We start from the raw sequence: 16,936 nt of genomic DNA on the forward strand, positions 1-16,936 counted from the left end.
GCGTTGAGTGTCAAATATCGATGACGAAGCAAACTGATAGAGATTGAAAGATTAAAGAAAGTCTGTTGTTTTGATAGTAATTTTATATCCTAAATAATTTGTAAAATCTAGTTAAAACTGAATTCCTTAAAGCTAGAGTGAGTATGGATTGTAACTTAAATTGAATAATTGATTGCTAATTAGCTAAATATACTTAGTTCTACAGGGCTAATTGTATTGTGAGAATCCACAAACCTAAAGGAGAAGAAAGGAGAAAACTGAAAAATTGTAAGTGAAAATTTGTTATTCTAATAATTGAAATCGCTAAATAAATTAAAATTTTCAGCTAAAGCTGATCCCTACCAACTACGAGTTTCAGTACGGGCTGCTAAGAAAACAGTTTCAACAATTCCTTTAGAATTTTTCAACGTGGAATTTCTCGAGCAATGGCGGAAAACAATGGCTCGCAAATGCAGCGCAATTGTGTATTTTGCTCCAAACCAGACGAACATGACGACATGGTGGCATGTGACTCGTGTCAGCTCTGGCATCACTATTCTTGCGCTGATGTCGATGCCAGTGTGAAGGATCGGGACTGGCGATGCACAAACTGCGTAATGGATCGTACCGGTGCGAAACCTAAAGGGACGGCAATTCCATCGGACAATCTTGCAGTCCCGGTGAAAAAGTCCGGTGCAAAATCATCGGCCGGCAGCAAAACTAGCCGGAGGTCCAAAAAAGGGATCGGTGAGCAAAGCGTTACATCGAGCGCCCGTATGCGATTGGAGCTAGAGTTGCGAGCTGTAGAAGAACAACAGAAGATCCGCGAGGAAGAACTCGCCGCGGAGAAGGAGCTGAAGGAACTTGAACGAAAGCTCGAGGAGGAACTACGAGAGAAGGAGTTGGCGATCGAAGTAAAACGAATCGCCGAAGCGAAGGCCGCTTTGACGAAGAGGATTTCCGAAGAGCGAGAGTTTAAGATGAAGCAGATGGAAATTAGGAGACGTTCAGAGGAAGAAAAGGCGAAGCTGATTCGGCAGGCTTCCGAGTACGGCAGCAGCAGAGGCAGTTTAATCGGTACCGATGCCGATTCGAAGGATAAGGTAGAGGACTGGCTGAAGAAGTCGACGCAGCAGACAGCGGGACTCCTGAGAGAGTCCACGTCAGCAGTTGATCCTAGTCGTGGTCAAACCCAGGTACCCCTCGAACAAAATACTAACCGCCAAACAGCCAACATTAGGGCCGATAGGAGCTTAGACATTCCCCCTCTAACAATGCGAAATAAAAGGTAGAGGACTGGCTGAAGAAGTCGACGCAGCAGACAGCGGGACTCCTGAGAGAGTCCACGTCAGCAGTTGATCCTAGTCGTGGTCAAACCCAGGTACCCCTCGAACAAAATACTAACCGCCAAACAGCCAACATTAGGGCCGATAGGAGCTTAGACATTCCCCCTCTAACAATGCGAAATAAAACTGTCTCCTCTTCAAAACTGCTCCCTGTACAGACATTGGTTAGTCAGGTAGAAAAAGGCCAGCAAGCTCACTCGGATGCTTTCGAAAATCGACATTTCATTGATGAGCTTGTCAGACAAAATGTGGGTGGTGTTTCTGGTGACCAAGTCCATTCAGACGGTCGCAATCTGAAACTTTTGGTGGGTGGAATCGATCGTATCAGTGCATGGGAAGATCGTCAACGTGTGCGAGTTCGCGAACAGATCGAAAGTGATGGTCAACAAAATTTCGGACTCGGTGCGGGGAACACGAACGAAGTGCTGACGAGTGGTTTCGGTGGTACCAGACAACACGACAACCCAGCGCATTCCGCAGAGGATCCAAGTTCGGGATTGCGAAGATTACGCAACGATGGAGTGGCAACCGGACATCTCGGAGCGGGTACCAGCGGTAGAAGGGAACAACCAGTTCCGAGAAGCAATGAGTCAATTACTCAGGCGAGCTGCAAAGACGATCACTACTTGGATGGTCCAACAGGTCGACAGCTGGCAGCTAGACAAGTTATGGGAAAGGATTTGCCAATATTCGCCGGTAATCCAGAAGAATGGCCTATTTGGATCAGCAACTTCCGTCGGTCAACTTCAACATGCGGGTTTTCCGACGACGAAAACCTGATTAGATTACAACGCTGTTTGAAAGGTTCGGCTCTTGAAGCGGTGCGCAGCAGGCTATTGTGTCCGGCTAGTGTTCCACACGTGATTCGAACTCTGGAGATGCGATACGGTCGACCGGAAACATTAATTCGCTCGATGACAGAGCGTGTTCGTAGATTACCTTCTCTGAAGATTCACGATCTGGAAGCAGTCATCGAATTTGGATTGGTGGTGGACAATTTGGTGCAACATCTGAAGAACGCAGGACAGCAGGCACATCTGGCTAATCCGGCCCTACTACACGATCTGGTGGGTAAATTGCCAGTTGACTACAGGCTCAAGTGGTCGGCATACAAAAGCATACAGTTCAATGTGGATCTGGATACGTTTGGGCAGTTCATGTCAACATTAGTGGAGCTGGCCTACGACGTGGCGGATGATTTCTCCGTCAACGAAAAGCAAAGGCAGAAGCCAAAGGAGCGGATTTTCGTACAGACGCACACAGAAGCCGTGTCACCGGTTAACGTTGCCGGTTCCCGTAATTCGTGGAAACCTTGTGCCATTTGCAAAGCGGAAGGACATCGGGTGGGAGAATGCAGCCTGTTCAAGTCGATGGACGTAAGCGGAAGATTGAAAGCGGTACAGCAGAGCGGTATTTGCCGATCGTGTTTGAATTTCCACGGAAAGTGGCCGTGCAAAACTGCGAAGGAATGTGGAATCAACGATTGTCGACTGAAGCATCATTCGCTGTTGCATCCTCCAGTAACAGTCCATGCTGCGGTGTCTACGAGTCATTCTAACGAATCGATGGCGAGCGGAGGACCTTTGTTCCGGATCATACCTGTGACGCTGTATGGAAAGGACTGTGAAATGAACGTCTACGCGTTTGTGGACGAAGGGTCGAAGATAACACTGTTGGAAGACACGGTGGCGGATCAACTTGGAATTACTGGACCAACGGAACCCCTGAACTTGCAGTGGACCGGGAACATCAAGCGTAGTGAACCGCATTCGCGGCGAATCAGCACTCAGATCTCCGGCAGGGGATCACCAAAACAGTTCGAACTGACCAACGCTCGGACGGTCGGTGGATTACTGCTCCCATCCCAAACGGTGAACTACGAAGAAATGTGTGATCGATATCCTCATCTACGTGGTCTTCCTATCCAAAGCTACGAGAAGGTCTCCCCAAAGCTTTTGATTGGTCTTGACAACTTGAAGCTCACCGTGCCATTGAAGATCAGAGAAGGAAGATGGGTAGAACCGATAGCCGCTAAGAGCCGCATCGGGTGGAGCATCTACGGATGCGCGATAACACCAGCATCAACAGTCGTATGTGGGCTTCATTTTGGAGGATGGACCAATCAGGAGCAGGAGCTCAACCAACTAGTTCGCGACTACATTACGCTTGACAACACCGGTGTAACGCATCCCACTGCGCTCCTGGAATCCGAGGAGGATAAAAGGTCTAAAATGCTGCTTGAAACAACCACCAGAAGAGTTGGCGGGGCCTTTGAGACGGGATTACTGTGGAAGTCGGACGATGTAAGGTTACCATGCAGTTACAATATGGCATACCGACGGATGTGCTCTCTGGAGAGACGACTAAAAAATGATTCAGTACTCTTCGAAAGAGTAAGACAGCAATTACGAGATTACGAGGTAAAACAGTACGCACGCAAGGCTACACACAAAGAACTGACCACTACTAGCCCCGACCAATGCTGGTACTTGCCGCTAGGGATAGTTGTGAACCCGAAGAAGCCGAACAAACTGAGGATAATCTGGGATGCGGCAGCTACAGTTAACGGAGTGTCCCTGAATAGTGTTTTGCTGAAAGGGCCAGACTTCCTAGCATCGCTTCCGGCAGTCATTGGAAACTTTCGCTTGTACCGGTACGCCTTGACCGGAGATATCAAGGAAATGTTTCACCGATTCTTTATCCGACCTGAAGATCGACAGTTCCAAAGGTTCCTGTTCAGGGAACAGCCAGAGCAGGAGCCGATTACCTACGTAATGGATGTAGCCGTCTTTGGGGCTGCCTGTTCACCTAGCAGTGCCCAGTATATAAAGAACCTCAACGCCAAGGATTTTGAAGCAGTTTATCCCCGAGCAGCTGAAGCCATCGTTCGCCGTCATTACGTGGACGATTATCTCGACAGTTTCGGAACAGTTGAGGAAGCGGTGAAGATTGGACGTCAGGTGAAAAGTATACACGCCGAAGGTGGGTTCGAGCTCCGGAACTTCTTGTCCAACGACCCAACGATAGCAGCAAGGGTGGGCGATACAGCACAAGAAGCAGAAAAGAGTATCTGTGTGGAAAAGGATGAACGAATCGAATCCGTACTAGGCATGAAATGGATCCCAGGTAGCGACGCGTTCACATTCACTGTTTCCCTCCGAGATAACCTCCGACATGTTCTCGATGAGTTACATGTTCCAACGAAACGTGAAGTCCTACGAACGGTTATGAGCTTTTTCGACCCGATGGGACTGATTTCGTATTTCCTGATACACGGACGGATCCTGATGCAGGACATTTGGGCGACTGGTATAGACTGGGATGACGTTATATCCGAGAAAGTTTGGACGCAATGGAAGAAGTGGATTGAGCTCATTCCGCAACTGGGAACTCTTCGTATTCCACGTTGCTACATTACTGCAGCGACAGAAAGCAGCTACTCCAAGTTGCAGGTCCACGTTTTCGTAGATGCAAGTCAGTCGGCTTACGCGTGTGTGGCGTTTTTTCGGGTGGAAACACCTAACGGTCCAGAGGTTAGTCTCGTAGCAGCCAAATCCAAAGTAGCGCCATTGAAGATGCTGACAATTCCTCGCCTCGAACTGCAAGCCGCCGTCTTAGGATCCCGTCTACTTAATAGCGTCATTGCCATGCATGCTCTCCACGTGACGAAGCGTGTGCTATGGTCAGATTCGAATACGGTCCTGGCCTGGATTCGGTCTGATCAGCGGCGATACCATCAATTTGTTGGATTCAGGATCGGTGAAATTTTATCTACGACCGAGGTCAACGAATGGCGAAAAGTCCCAACTGGACAGAATGTAGCTGATGATGCAACGAAGTGGGGATCGGGTCCAAACATCAGCTCCAACAGCCGATGGTTCAATGGTCCTGAATTTCTTCGCCAACCTGAAGTTTTCTGGCCAGGTGGAAACGAACAGGTCGAACCCACGGAGGAAGAGTTAATAGTGTGTAACAACGTTCACGACATCGAGTTACCGTCAATTGTGGACATAGCAAGGTTCAGCAAATGGGAGAAATTACACCGCACTACAGCGTACGTACATCGGTTTGTTCAGAATCTTCAACGATCTCGGCGTAATGAAGAGCGTTTGCTAGGAAGCTTGACGCGGGATGAATTGGTGTTGGCGGAGCAGTGGTTGTGGAAATTAGCGCAAACGCATACTTTTTCAGAGGAAATCCAGCTGCTGGAGAAAACTAGAGGAAAGCCAGAGGGTATCCACAAAGCTCTACAGAAGTCAAGCGCACTATACAAGATGTGGCCATTTCTGGACGAAGCGGGCGTATTGCGGAAGCGAGGTCGACTAGGGAATGCCGAGTGGATGTCATACCAAACCAAGTTTCCAGTGATTCTTCCGCGACAACATCACATCACTTTTCTTCTGGTAGACTACTGTCACCGTAGATTCCGTCACTGCAATCGAGAGACAATTGTTAACGAGATGCGACAACTATACGAGATCCCAAGGCTCCGTTCCGTAGTGTTCAACGTGGCGGTGGAATGCATGACGTGCAAGATTCGCCGTGCCACTCCTAGACCACCACCCATGGCACCATTGCCGAAGGTTAGAGTGACCCCATATGTGCGACCTTTTACTTTTGTCGGCGTAGACTATTTTGGCCCTGTTATGGTAAAGGTGGGACGCAGCATCGTTAAGAGGTGGATAGGCCTTTTCACCTGCCTAACAGTTCGGGCAGTACACCTCGAAGTTGTTCACAGTCTTTCAAAAGAGTCATGCGTTATGGCAGTCAGAAGATTCATTTCGAGACGGGGAGCTCCAGCAGAAATCTTCAGTGATAATGGCACAAATTTTGTCGGTGCAAGCAATCAGCTAAAGCAGGAAATCGAGCAATTAGACGAACATCTGGCGTCTACCTTCACCAACACCACAACCCGGTGGTCTTTCAATCCTCCCGGAGCTCCTCACATGGGTGGAGCATGGGAGCGGATGGTCCGGTCTGTGAAGGTAGCAATCGGAGATTTACTAAATGCGCAGCGACGACCGGATGATGAGGTTTTGGAGACGGTCATGGTCGAAGCAGAAGCCATGATAAACTCGCGTCCGCTAACGTACATACCATTAGAGTCGGCGGATGAGGAGTCCCTTACTCCAAACCACTTTATTCTGGGTAGTTCGAGTGGAGTGAAACAGATGCCAGTCATGCCAACAGATTACCAAGCGACACTGAGAAGTGGATGGAAACTCGCACAACACTTGTCGGACATTTTGTGGAGAAGATGGATAATGGAATACTTGCCGGTAATATCCAGACGGTCGAAGTGGTTCGATGAAGTGAAGGAGGTGGAAGTAGGAGATCTGGTGTTGATCGTGGACGGTGCAATGCGGAACCAGTGGATAAGAGGAAGAGTGGACAAGGTCGTAGCAGGACAGGATGGTAAGGTTCGACAAGTCTGGGTACGAACAGGAAGCGGCGTGCTGAGGAGACCAGTGGTAAAAGTAGCTGTACTCGACGTCGTAGACAGTGGAAAACCGGAAGTTAGCCACAATGGTTTACGGGTGGGGGAATGTGACGACGAGTACCCCTCGGCGAGCTACCACCAGGAATAACAATAGGGTATGCGGTGGTGTCAATTGCTACACAAGTCGAATGTCACTGCGTTGAGTGTCAAATATCGATGACGAAGCAAACTGATAGAGATTGAAAGATTAAAGAAAGTCTGTTGTTTTGATAGTAATTTTATATCCTAAATAATTTGTAAAATCTAGTTAAAACTGAATTCCTTAAAGCTAGAGTGAGTATGGATTGTAACTTAAATTGAATAATTGATTGCTAATTAGCTAAATATACTTAGTTCTACAGGGCTAATTGTATTGTGAGAATCCACAAACCTAAAGGAGAAGAAAGGAGAAAACTGAAAAATTGTAAGTGAAAATTTGTTATTCTAATAATTGAAATCGCTAAATAAATTAAAATTTTCAGCTAAAGCTGATCCCTACCAACTACGAGTTTCAGTACGGGCTGCTAAGAAAACAGTTTCAACACTCCTACATTATTTATCTTCTTCAAATTCTCGTTATATATTATATTTTCAATTAAAAGCAACTTTTTAGAACTGAACAATTTCCGTTGCCCAATAAAAAAGGATGCTAACATACAATTGTAAACGATTTACGTGCACAAATTTAACACAAAAAATGTTAGAGGCAGTTCAATAGAAAAAGTTTAGCTACAACGTAAAAAGGAAAATAAATAAAAGCTATTGAAAACATAACGTTATTGAAACGCAACTCATATTAAAAACGCTTTAACCATCCTTTAGAGCACCTTTAACGGTGCGCTTCTATACCCCGTTTGGCAGCCCTCCATCATTGCAGCAAACTTTATCGGTCGCTGCTGGATGCGCTCGCAAAATAGTAGCGCTATGGGTGGGTGACCAAATATAGTAGCGGGACAGTTGCGCTGCTAAAAATTCTATGGTTATATGACAGCCCTCCCGATACGAATCAGGGTGACTAATTTGATTGCTACCGGTGTGGAAAAGAGTGTTTAAGTCAAAATGGTAGCGCTGCGCGGGTTGCTCGAATAGTAGCCGCCGTTAATGTTGCTCTTAAGTGGCATTTGTTTAAATTTCATAGTAATTCAAAAATTCAATATTTGTTGTGAGAAAACAAAATAGAATTTACGGTATTTGAAACTGTTTGTACCTACAAAATGTTACTTCAGTAATATTTCAGTCCTATTTGAATTAATTTATTTTTATTCTATTTTGGGCTTATCAAAAATTTATTACGTCAATTTTTTTCATAATTAATAGATCACCATTCGATAGAAAATTCTAATGATCAATATTATTAAAAGTTATCCACACATTTGCGATTATCAAAAAAATAGTGAAGGGAAGAATATACGTTGAATCAACTCTTTGAAATTTCATGTGTCCGATAAATTTTGAAGATTCCTCAGAAAATCATCGATCAAGTTTAAATAATTTTTAAACGCACAGATTCGCTTATTGAAAATTAAAACATATCAAAATAAACGAATATCAGAGAAAACTGTTTACCTATGCCGAAGAAAAAATCATTATTCCTACCAAAACAAAACCACGATACAAGTTCAGCGATATGCTGTAACCGGTGGTTCCATTTGTTACTTGTCGGCTCCACCGCAAGGTAAATTTCTCCTCCTTTAAACCCACCGTTCACCATATGTTGCAAGACAGGCAAGAGTAACACTCTTGTTTTGTATTGAGCGTGAGTGCCGACCATATCTCAACACCAACATGTATCACCCAAGGAACTCACTTCCAGTGGTTTGAGCGCAAGCAAAACATTAAAGCTTGCCTTACGTCTATCATTGGCCCACAGATGTCGCATATCAGAAGGGTTGCCAACCTGGTAGAACACTCGGGTTTCGTAATATTTCGTGTTCGTTCGTATCATTTTCACAATTACATTTCTCAGCTTTCGGCTCGAACTAATTAGTCTGTCCGCAAACCGCACTGGGAGTAGTAGTGCGCGCCGGGAGTTTAGAGCTAGTACAAATTGTGAGTTGTTTAAGAATAAGGTGGTGAAAAGGTTTAATTCAATGCTTTACTTTCTTCATTAGGTGGCTAGGCTAAAGTCGGATCACAAAAGTGATAGAGTAGAAATAGGTGTGATACAGGTGGTTATTAGGGTTAGTGATACAAAGGTGCTATTGTTTGTAGATTATTCAACATTTGTTCTCCCATTGTTAGTTGTTCTTTTGTATAGCCAAATCCACGTGTGTAAAAAAACACCTGAAAGTTAGTGTGTTAAACTACGGAGGAAAAGGTAATTGTAGAGCAGAACCATGCTATTGTACCATCCAGAATAAATCTGTGACGTCACAATTGTTTTAATGAATGGGGTAGGTCCGATACGTGGGCCTTTTTCTCTTCTTCCACATCGCTTGGCGGAGCAAGCGGTGATCATTTCATCCACAGATCAGCATTGGCCGCTCCTACCTCCCGCGCACGGATAAACGAAGTTGTGAATCTCCCACGATTGCTACGGACGGACAGATCGACGAAAGGCCCAGTTGTCACGAGCACCGACCGCCCGCCGGCCCACAAAACCGGCCATTTTGGGAACGCCGTATTCATCACCTTCGGCGTCGGTCATTGTGCACGGCCGCCATCGTTGGCCATTGTTCGCTGGCCACTATCTGCGCCTGTGAATGCGTGGATCCGCCATTGCTCCTTGCCATCACGCCATCTCGATCATCGGACATCCTTCTTCGAGTCAAACGCCGGTCAGAGACTCACTGGTGCGATAGGGAGCGACGCCTAAACGTTACGACATTCCCGGAGACCCTCCGGTACTGAAGAGTGCCCAGCATCCTCTCCAAGCGCTGGGGGCATCGCGCAGCCCGGTTCCCGGCGGGACAGCCGTCAAATACCCTGCGGAACCGCATCGTTCGCTCCATCGCTACACCGGTGACGTCCGGCCAGCCCGCTAGACCCTGAAGCACCGCCCGGTACTACCACCGGTTCCCCGAAGCACCACCCGGTACCACCGCCGGCCCCCGATGTTCAGCTCACCACCGTGCCGTCAACCACCACCGTTCAAATGCAGCAAACCGCAAGTACCCTACCCCACAAGTGTTGTGACGTCACATTAAGCCAATTCATTAAGCCAATTTTGGCCATAATAAACTAGAATGTTAAGATGAAAATTTGAGGTGTCAGAGCATATTGTCGGGCCGCCACCAAACCGGACTTCGCACAATCAAGTCGCGACGCGACCCAACTCGCGACGTTTTTGAATCATGTTAAAAGTAGTGCGCATCCTTCCCGTTGTTGTCAGCAACACAGCGCACTAGATGCGAAACAGATGCGACACTTGTGGTCCAAGGAAATGGCAATTTTTGATTGAATGTCTGTCCTGATTCCAACCGGCAGTGTTGCGAAACTCATGCTCACGAGTAAAAAATACTCACTCACCTTACTCATTTGCGAGTAATGCTCACGCTGTGAGTTACTCGCGTATGAGTATACTCACGCGTGAGTAATGACGTCATACTCTCGCGTGAGTATTACTCACAAGTGAGTAATACTCACGCGAGAGTATGACGTCATTACTCACGCGTGAGTTACTCATTTTACTCACGGTGAGTTTAGTGAGTAAGTTATTTTTGTTGGTTTGAAATGATGTTTTCGTTTGTTCTGTACTGCAATGGTGATTATTTATATACAAGGCACAGTTTTCGAGGAAAGGTGGATCTGCTCGAGAGCTTTGGCACCATAGGCTAAAAACTCTTATTGTTTACCTACGCATGCAAAGTAATATCATCAATTAGGAAATCTCTATATTTCACCACACTTTGTCAATGGTATAACTTTTTTCGCATACGTCGGGTTACTTTACGGTATTCAATAAAGATGTTTGGCATATATTTACCTAACTTCAAATTTAAAATGGTAGGGTCAATTGCAGCATCTCCTAGGTCCAAACATTTAAAACTTTTCTTTTCTGCATACATTTGATCGTTTTTTTTTTTCCATGTGGCTAGTTTCTATTACTGTGCAATAATATAGGGCATATAATGGACAAATAGTGGTTTCGCTTCAAAATTACTTGAGTAGGCAAGTAAGGAGAAAAAGTTTTACACTGGTAACGCCTCCCTTGTAAATCTAAAAGAGCTGTAGTTTTTTCTGCGCGGAAAAATAGTCCGTTCTATTATTCCGTAAGGAAAAGTAACGTTTTTCCTCATACTAAACACTTGATCAATTTGTAATTTAAAATTTACAAAAAATAGTAAATTTACTTGAGTACTCAACTTTCGAACATGAAACTTACACACTAAACGCATCCAGCAAAGCAAAATCCAGCAAAACGAATAGTTGATTTTTAAGCAATTTTTTGCTAGAATTCGGTACAACTTTGTGCCCTATCAGCACAAATTGCTGGATGTTTAATAAAAAAGTGCTTAGACTTGATAGAATTGAAACAAAACTTTATTGGAACTTATGGGTGACAAAAGCAGTGTTGAGAATACTCACTTGCAACAGTGATACTCACTTACTTCTATCTCAGTCCAGAAGCATGCTATCAAAAAATTATGTTTGAAGGGCTTTCAGATTGTAGTTTAATCTAAAAGTTTGCCGAACTAAATAAAGATCACAGACGCATACCAAAGTTGTGAGAGAGCTGTGAGTACGAGGTGAGTAAAATTCGTGAAATTCATACTCACCTTGTGCTCACAGCTCTCTGACGGTTTTGGTATGCATCTGCGACCATAACTTTATTCGGCAAACTTTTAGATTAAACTACAATCTAAAAGTCCTTCAAACATCATTTTTTGATAGCATGCTTCTGGACTGAGATAGAAGCAAGTGAGTATAATTTTTCCCTAGTGAGTATTCCCATCACTGGACAAAAGGAACAAATTGCCAGGGCCCGTAGCGTAGTGGCTACACGTTCACTTCATAAGTGGATGGTCATGGGTTCGATCCCAGCCCGGCACTTGCAATTTTTCGTCAGTTGCTCTTCCCCCCGAGAGCAGCTGGCACCTGACCCTCTTCAGAGCATATGCTCCAACGGACCCGGACACCTGGATATCAGCTAACGGCAACTCATAATGGACCCCCAATTGGACAGGAAAAGGAACATGAGCTACACATCAACATCCTCGTGCTCATCATTCTACCATGATAGTGTAGAAAGTGAAAACAGTGCAACGGAATCCAGTTCGATCTAGTAGAATTATAATTGAATACATTTAGGAGCTGTACAAAGTGTAAGTACAGCTTCCAATTGGAATCGCTCACGCCCTGGTGGACAAAAGAGCTGTAAATCAGGTAAAGTGATTGAAGAATGAAAAAAAGGAACAAATTCTGAAGGAATCCCATGAGCTTTTTCCAGTCTTAGTTTTTTTATGTAAAGTTGGACCACCCTAATTATATGAGCCTCGGACCTAAAAAGAAAAATAAACTGCCGAGCAAATTACTACCAGTAACATGGCCAGTAATCACACCCAGGTAACCAATAAGCAGCTAAAATGGCATTGATTCAGCACTATATGCGCCTTTGCAGCAGGTCTGCTGCTATCGAACTGTCAAATCCAAGGTCAAATCGGCTACCAATCGAGACCACACGATTCCTTAAAATTACTTTTTCTTAATAGCTATCTCTGCCAACCTCCTGAAGAAAGCGTTAATTCTTGAAGCCGGCTCGAACGGGCTCGTTTACGAAACTTCAGCCTGCCTTTCAATCTGCTACGTGCGGAAGCGAACTTTGTCGTACGAATTATCGTGCATTTGAGAAACGATCGTTTACACATTTGTTCAATGCGATTAGTGTTTTTTATTAAATTTACAAGACGCACAAGCATGCAAATACATTTCGTCCATTTAAAACAACGCTGAGCTCAATTATATGTGAATGACACGCCAGTTATATGTGGATGACAGCCATTTCAGGGGATTGATCTCTGTCTACAAGAGGTTTGAGTTCAAACAAAAGCCCTCACGTTGAGCTGTTGGGCTCAAAGGGAACCTCATCAGGACCGCCCTTAACGGAGCGCTTAGAACTACCAGTAAGATACAATTCACTAGAATAAAAAAAAAACAATAGAATTATTGACAAGCAACCTTGTCTACTGATTCAATACATTCGCCCCAATAAAACATACCATTTTAATGCTTGATAGGATTCCAAGCCTTTAGATAAATTCTAGATTTCCGTATGAATATGAGTAAAGCATACTCGTGAGTGAGTATCTACACGTCAATACTCACGAGTGAGTGTGAGTTGTACAGCGCTTACTCAAATGTGAGTAATACTCACGGTGAGTTTAAGGTGTACTGCTCATACTCACTCGTGAGTTTGACTAGTTGTGTGAGTACTCGCTCATTTCGCAACACTGCCAACCGGATAGACAATATTACTCGAAGATCTAAGCCCTGATTAGACTTTTCCGCCGCTTTCTTTTTGCTTTTCGTTGCGGACTCGCAAAGGAGTCGTCAAACCTCGCCCATTGTGGTTGAAACTGATTTATTAGTTCGTGCAGCTTTTGAGTCCCCCTAGATACGACACTGGTTGTCAGCTTTTCACCTTGTAGCACTGCAGGGCACGTGTCGCGCAACACACGTGCGTGTGTAGCTCCTGCTGCAGGTGAGTACCACCGTGATTGTGTGGGTGTTGAGAAAATACGGTAAACGACCCTATAATAATGTCCCTTCCCTAGCCACGGTGAGCTAGTAGGTAACAATGCATGTATTGGTAAAACTAGCTTTGTACCTGCTACACCGCGCTCAAACTGGGTGTAGCTTTTTCTTGCACCGGTGCCATTACGGTGTCAAAACAGAACAGTACCTGCGAATAAACGAACGGTTTCGGTGCAAGTTTGCTACACCCGGTGGCAAAGCGGTGCAGGCGGTGCAAATAAACGAATTCGACATTAGTACCTGCTACACCGCGCTCAAACTGGGTGTAGCATTTTCTTGCACCGGTGCCAATCGGGTGTCAAAACAGAACAGTACATGCGAATAAACGAACGGTTTCGGTGCAAGTTTGCTACACCCGGTGGCAAAGCGGTGCAAATAAACGAATTCGACATAAGATAAGCGCGACAATAAAAGGGGGAGATGTTGTGAACGAGCATTCGTGTACCCCATGATCGGCTCGGCTCGTGTCTATCACAACGATGGATAGACGACGACGGCCGCCGCCGCCGACGACGACGACGATGACGAACATACAGCAGAACAGCAAAACGCCATCATCTGCAACAGCAGCAAGATGCTGCCCGCGCGATCTCCGCGAGATTACTTTTAATTCGTTTGTAATATTGTGTACATAATGTAAATAGTAGTCTTGTGTTAATAAATGTGCATGTTTTTATTATGTAATGTCCGGGTGTGAAGTGTTTTATTCGGCCACCTTGGGCCTGAAATCATAAAATTGGGTAATGCTTGGGAGTGCCCTTCCGAAGCGAGCTCCGAAGAGCATAACCTGCGGCATCCGGAAGAGGATTGCTCCAAGGATTGCCCCAGTGGCCATCCCAGAGCAGATAACGTTGATGAACTTCTTCGCAGACGCCAGTGGATACAAGGAAGATTACTTCGGAAAAGCAACAGACCATGGAGTACGCGACGATCATCCGGAAGGTTGCCGCATAGCAGTACAACGAGATCCGGATCAAATGGAATTGATGATGGCCAAGCGCACCGAGCTGAGAACATGCGGACGTACATATTCAAGTTGGTTGTTGTGCATCGCAACCGGGGCACTGCTGGAGATTTGTTCGATCTACCTATCTGCACTTCGGAAATCGAATCGGGATTGGAGTTTAAATATCAATTTAGTTTATAATGTATTAAATAATTTAATTTTAGATTAGTAAAAAAAATACATCAAACTTTTTTTTATTCTTCCATGAATGAAAACAAATCTTTTCTAAACAATTTTAAATAAATCCTGGTTAAACTAGCTTAAATATGGCTATCTTATACTAGGATATGTTTATACTTAAGTTATACTGAGCCAGTGTAAATTGCATATATATTGTACGTGCAGTTGAAACCCGGAATTTTCGACTAGCGAAGTTGGATTTTTCTCCAAATCCGTGCGTCGGACCTAACTTCGGATGTGGTGCGCTGTATAGCGGACCAGGTTTGCTATTCTCAATTTAGTTGAAAATCGGAGTTTTTCACTAGCGAAGTTGGATTTTCCTCCAAATCCATGCGTCGGACCTAACTTCGGAAGAGGTGCGCTGTATAGTAAACCTGGTCCGCTATACAGCGCACCACTTCCGAAGTTAGGTCCGACGCACGGATTTCGAGAAAAATCCAACTTCGCTAGTCGAAAATTCCGGGTTCCAACTACACGGACAATATACAGCGCACCACTTCCGAAGTTAGGTCCGACGCACGGATTTTGAGAAAAATCCAACTTCGCTAGTCGAAAACTCCGATTTTCAACTAAATTGAGAATATTTACTTAGCCTGGGGTCAACCAGGTGAAATTAATTTAGAGTGAGATTTATACTATTTAGTTTTGATTTTTTTCTGAGTGAATGTTGTCAAAAACGAAGAGAGAAGCACCGGCATATCCGTGCGGCTCCGTGGAAGAAGCCAAATTTGGGTTATCTTGACTAAACCCAAATTTGCGTCAAATAAGGCCTCCGCTGGGTGAAAATAACTTACCACTGGGTGAAAATTTTTGCAGCGATCAAATGAGATTTACCTAGTGACCACTATCGCTGTTTGACGCAAATTTGAGTAATTCCACGGAGGTGCGGGATTGCGTCAAAAGAACTTAAATTTGGGTTGATTTGTAGTTCCGTGTATATCAATATCAACACTGTTGTCGTTTCGTAAAATGAGCCATTCAAGCATAATTTTTCAAATCGACGTATCTAACTTCCCGGATAAAAACTAACCATAGGGTGTATGGTGAAAACCATTCCTGCACCATACAGTGTACCAGCTACAATAAAGTGTATTGTAATGAAATGGTTCGCTATACTATACATTTACATTGGATTTTTATGTAACAATATATTATACTGTTTTTCTTACGTTTGAACCATTCACTTTTCCGAAACATTATTTTTCCGTGAATTTTTAATTATTTCTGGTGTTCGATTTGAATAGATCGTATGTTTGCTGTGATTCCTATGCAGATTCGACCTATTCAAATCGAACACCAGATTTATTCAGTTTAAGATTTTATCCGTGCTTTGTTTTGTTGATGTTTGTGACTTTTTTGATGCAAAGGAAAGGAAAGAAAAAAAAGTGAATAAGTTGAAACATCAATTTAACCTTTTGGAATCGATTTTTTTCGCCGCTGTTGACGCAACGTCGCTGGTGTCGAACACATTTGTTATGCTCGGTTTCATCGCCGGGGTCATATATGACCCCGCCGGCTCCAAAGGGTTAATGCCAATAACATGTTTAAATCAGTGGTAAGCTGCAGGTCCAAGCAGGGGTCCAAGAGATATGGCGGGCTCGAGGGCGGGCTAGGTGTGTAGAGTGCGATGAGAGAAATACGAATGCAATGTAGGCCAACCCGGAAAGATGCAGGTCAGATTACCGTAAATCAGTAGATGAGTTCAACACTTCAACACTATTCTTTCTGTATTTGCATTTAGGGGAGTTTTCTCCTCTTCTCTCATGTGAACTTGCCTTCGACCACAATCGAATCAAATGCGGTTGACAAACTTTATCTTTGACGTAGAGCCATCTTTAACATATGGACTGGACTGAACACTGAAATGACTTTTAATATAGGTTCGTCTACGGGTTTAACCTATCTTATATTTGAATCGAACTTGACAGTTATCTCATGAGTTGTTATGTATTTCAAACTTTAGTCAAACTGGTGCCTCAATATTGCAATAACGGTTAAGCACGCTGTAATGATACTTATGTACCTCGTCACCCACTTCATGCAACTACATTAGTGGTCTAATAACACTTAGCGCGCTCGGCATAGTTCCATCATGCCGCTCAAAGTGTTGCCACAAATAATGCTTAGTTTGCGAAACCAGGTTATCTGGCTGGTGGGGAATGGGAGCCTAAGCTTCAACTGTTAATGCATTCAGAGACTACTCAGACTTAGACGTGGGCGATCCTATATATGAAGGGTTATCCAAAACGCTCT

At 44.5% G+C, this 16,936-nt stretch overlaps 1 protein-coding gene and 1 long non-coding RNA gene across 2 annotated transcripts; both read left to right on the forward strand.

Moving 5' to 3' along the window:
• Positions 1–425: 425 nt before the first annotated feature.
• On the forward strand, positions 426–6,913 carry LOC134290608 (uncharacterized). Its single transcript, XM_062857776.1, has 2 exons — positions 426–1,175; positions 1,484–6,913. Exons 1-2 carry the CDS (start codon positions 426–428, stop codon positions 6,911–6,913), a joined length of 6,180 nt encoding a protein of 2,059 aa, XP_062713760.1.
• A 1,528-nt stretch (positions 6,914–8,441) lies between these two features.
• Positions 8,442–10,004, forward strand: LOC115256381 (uncharacterized). Its single transcript, XR_009998522.1, has 4 exons — positions 8,442–8,853; positions 8,916–8,984; positions 9,046–9,121; positions 9,202–10,004. It is a non-coding gene; the product is annotated as an uncharacterized LOC115256381 (long non-coding RNA).
• Positions 10,005–16,936: the final 6,932 nt, after the last annotated feature.

Source organism: Aedes albopictus, chromosome 3, assembly GCF_035046485.1.
Source record: "Aedes albopictus strain Foshan chromosome 3, AalbF5, whole genome shotgun sequence".
Classification (NCBI taxonomy): domain Eukaryota; kingdom Metazoa; phylum Arthropoda; class Insecta; order Diptera; family Culicidae; genus Aedes; species Aedes albopictus.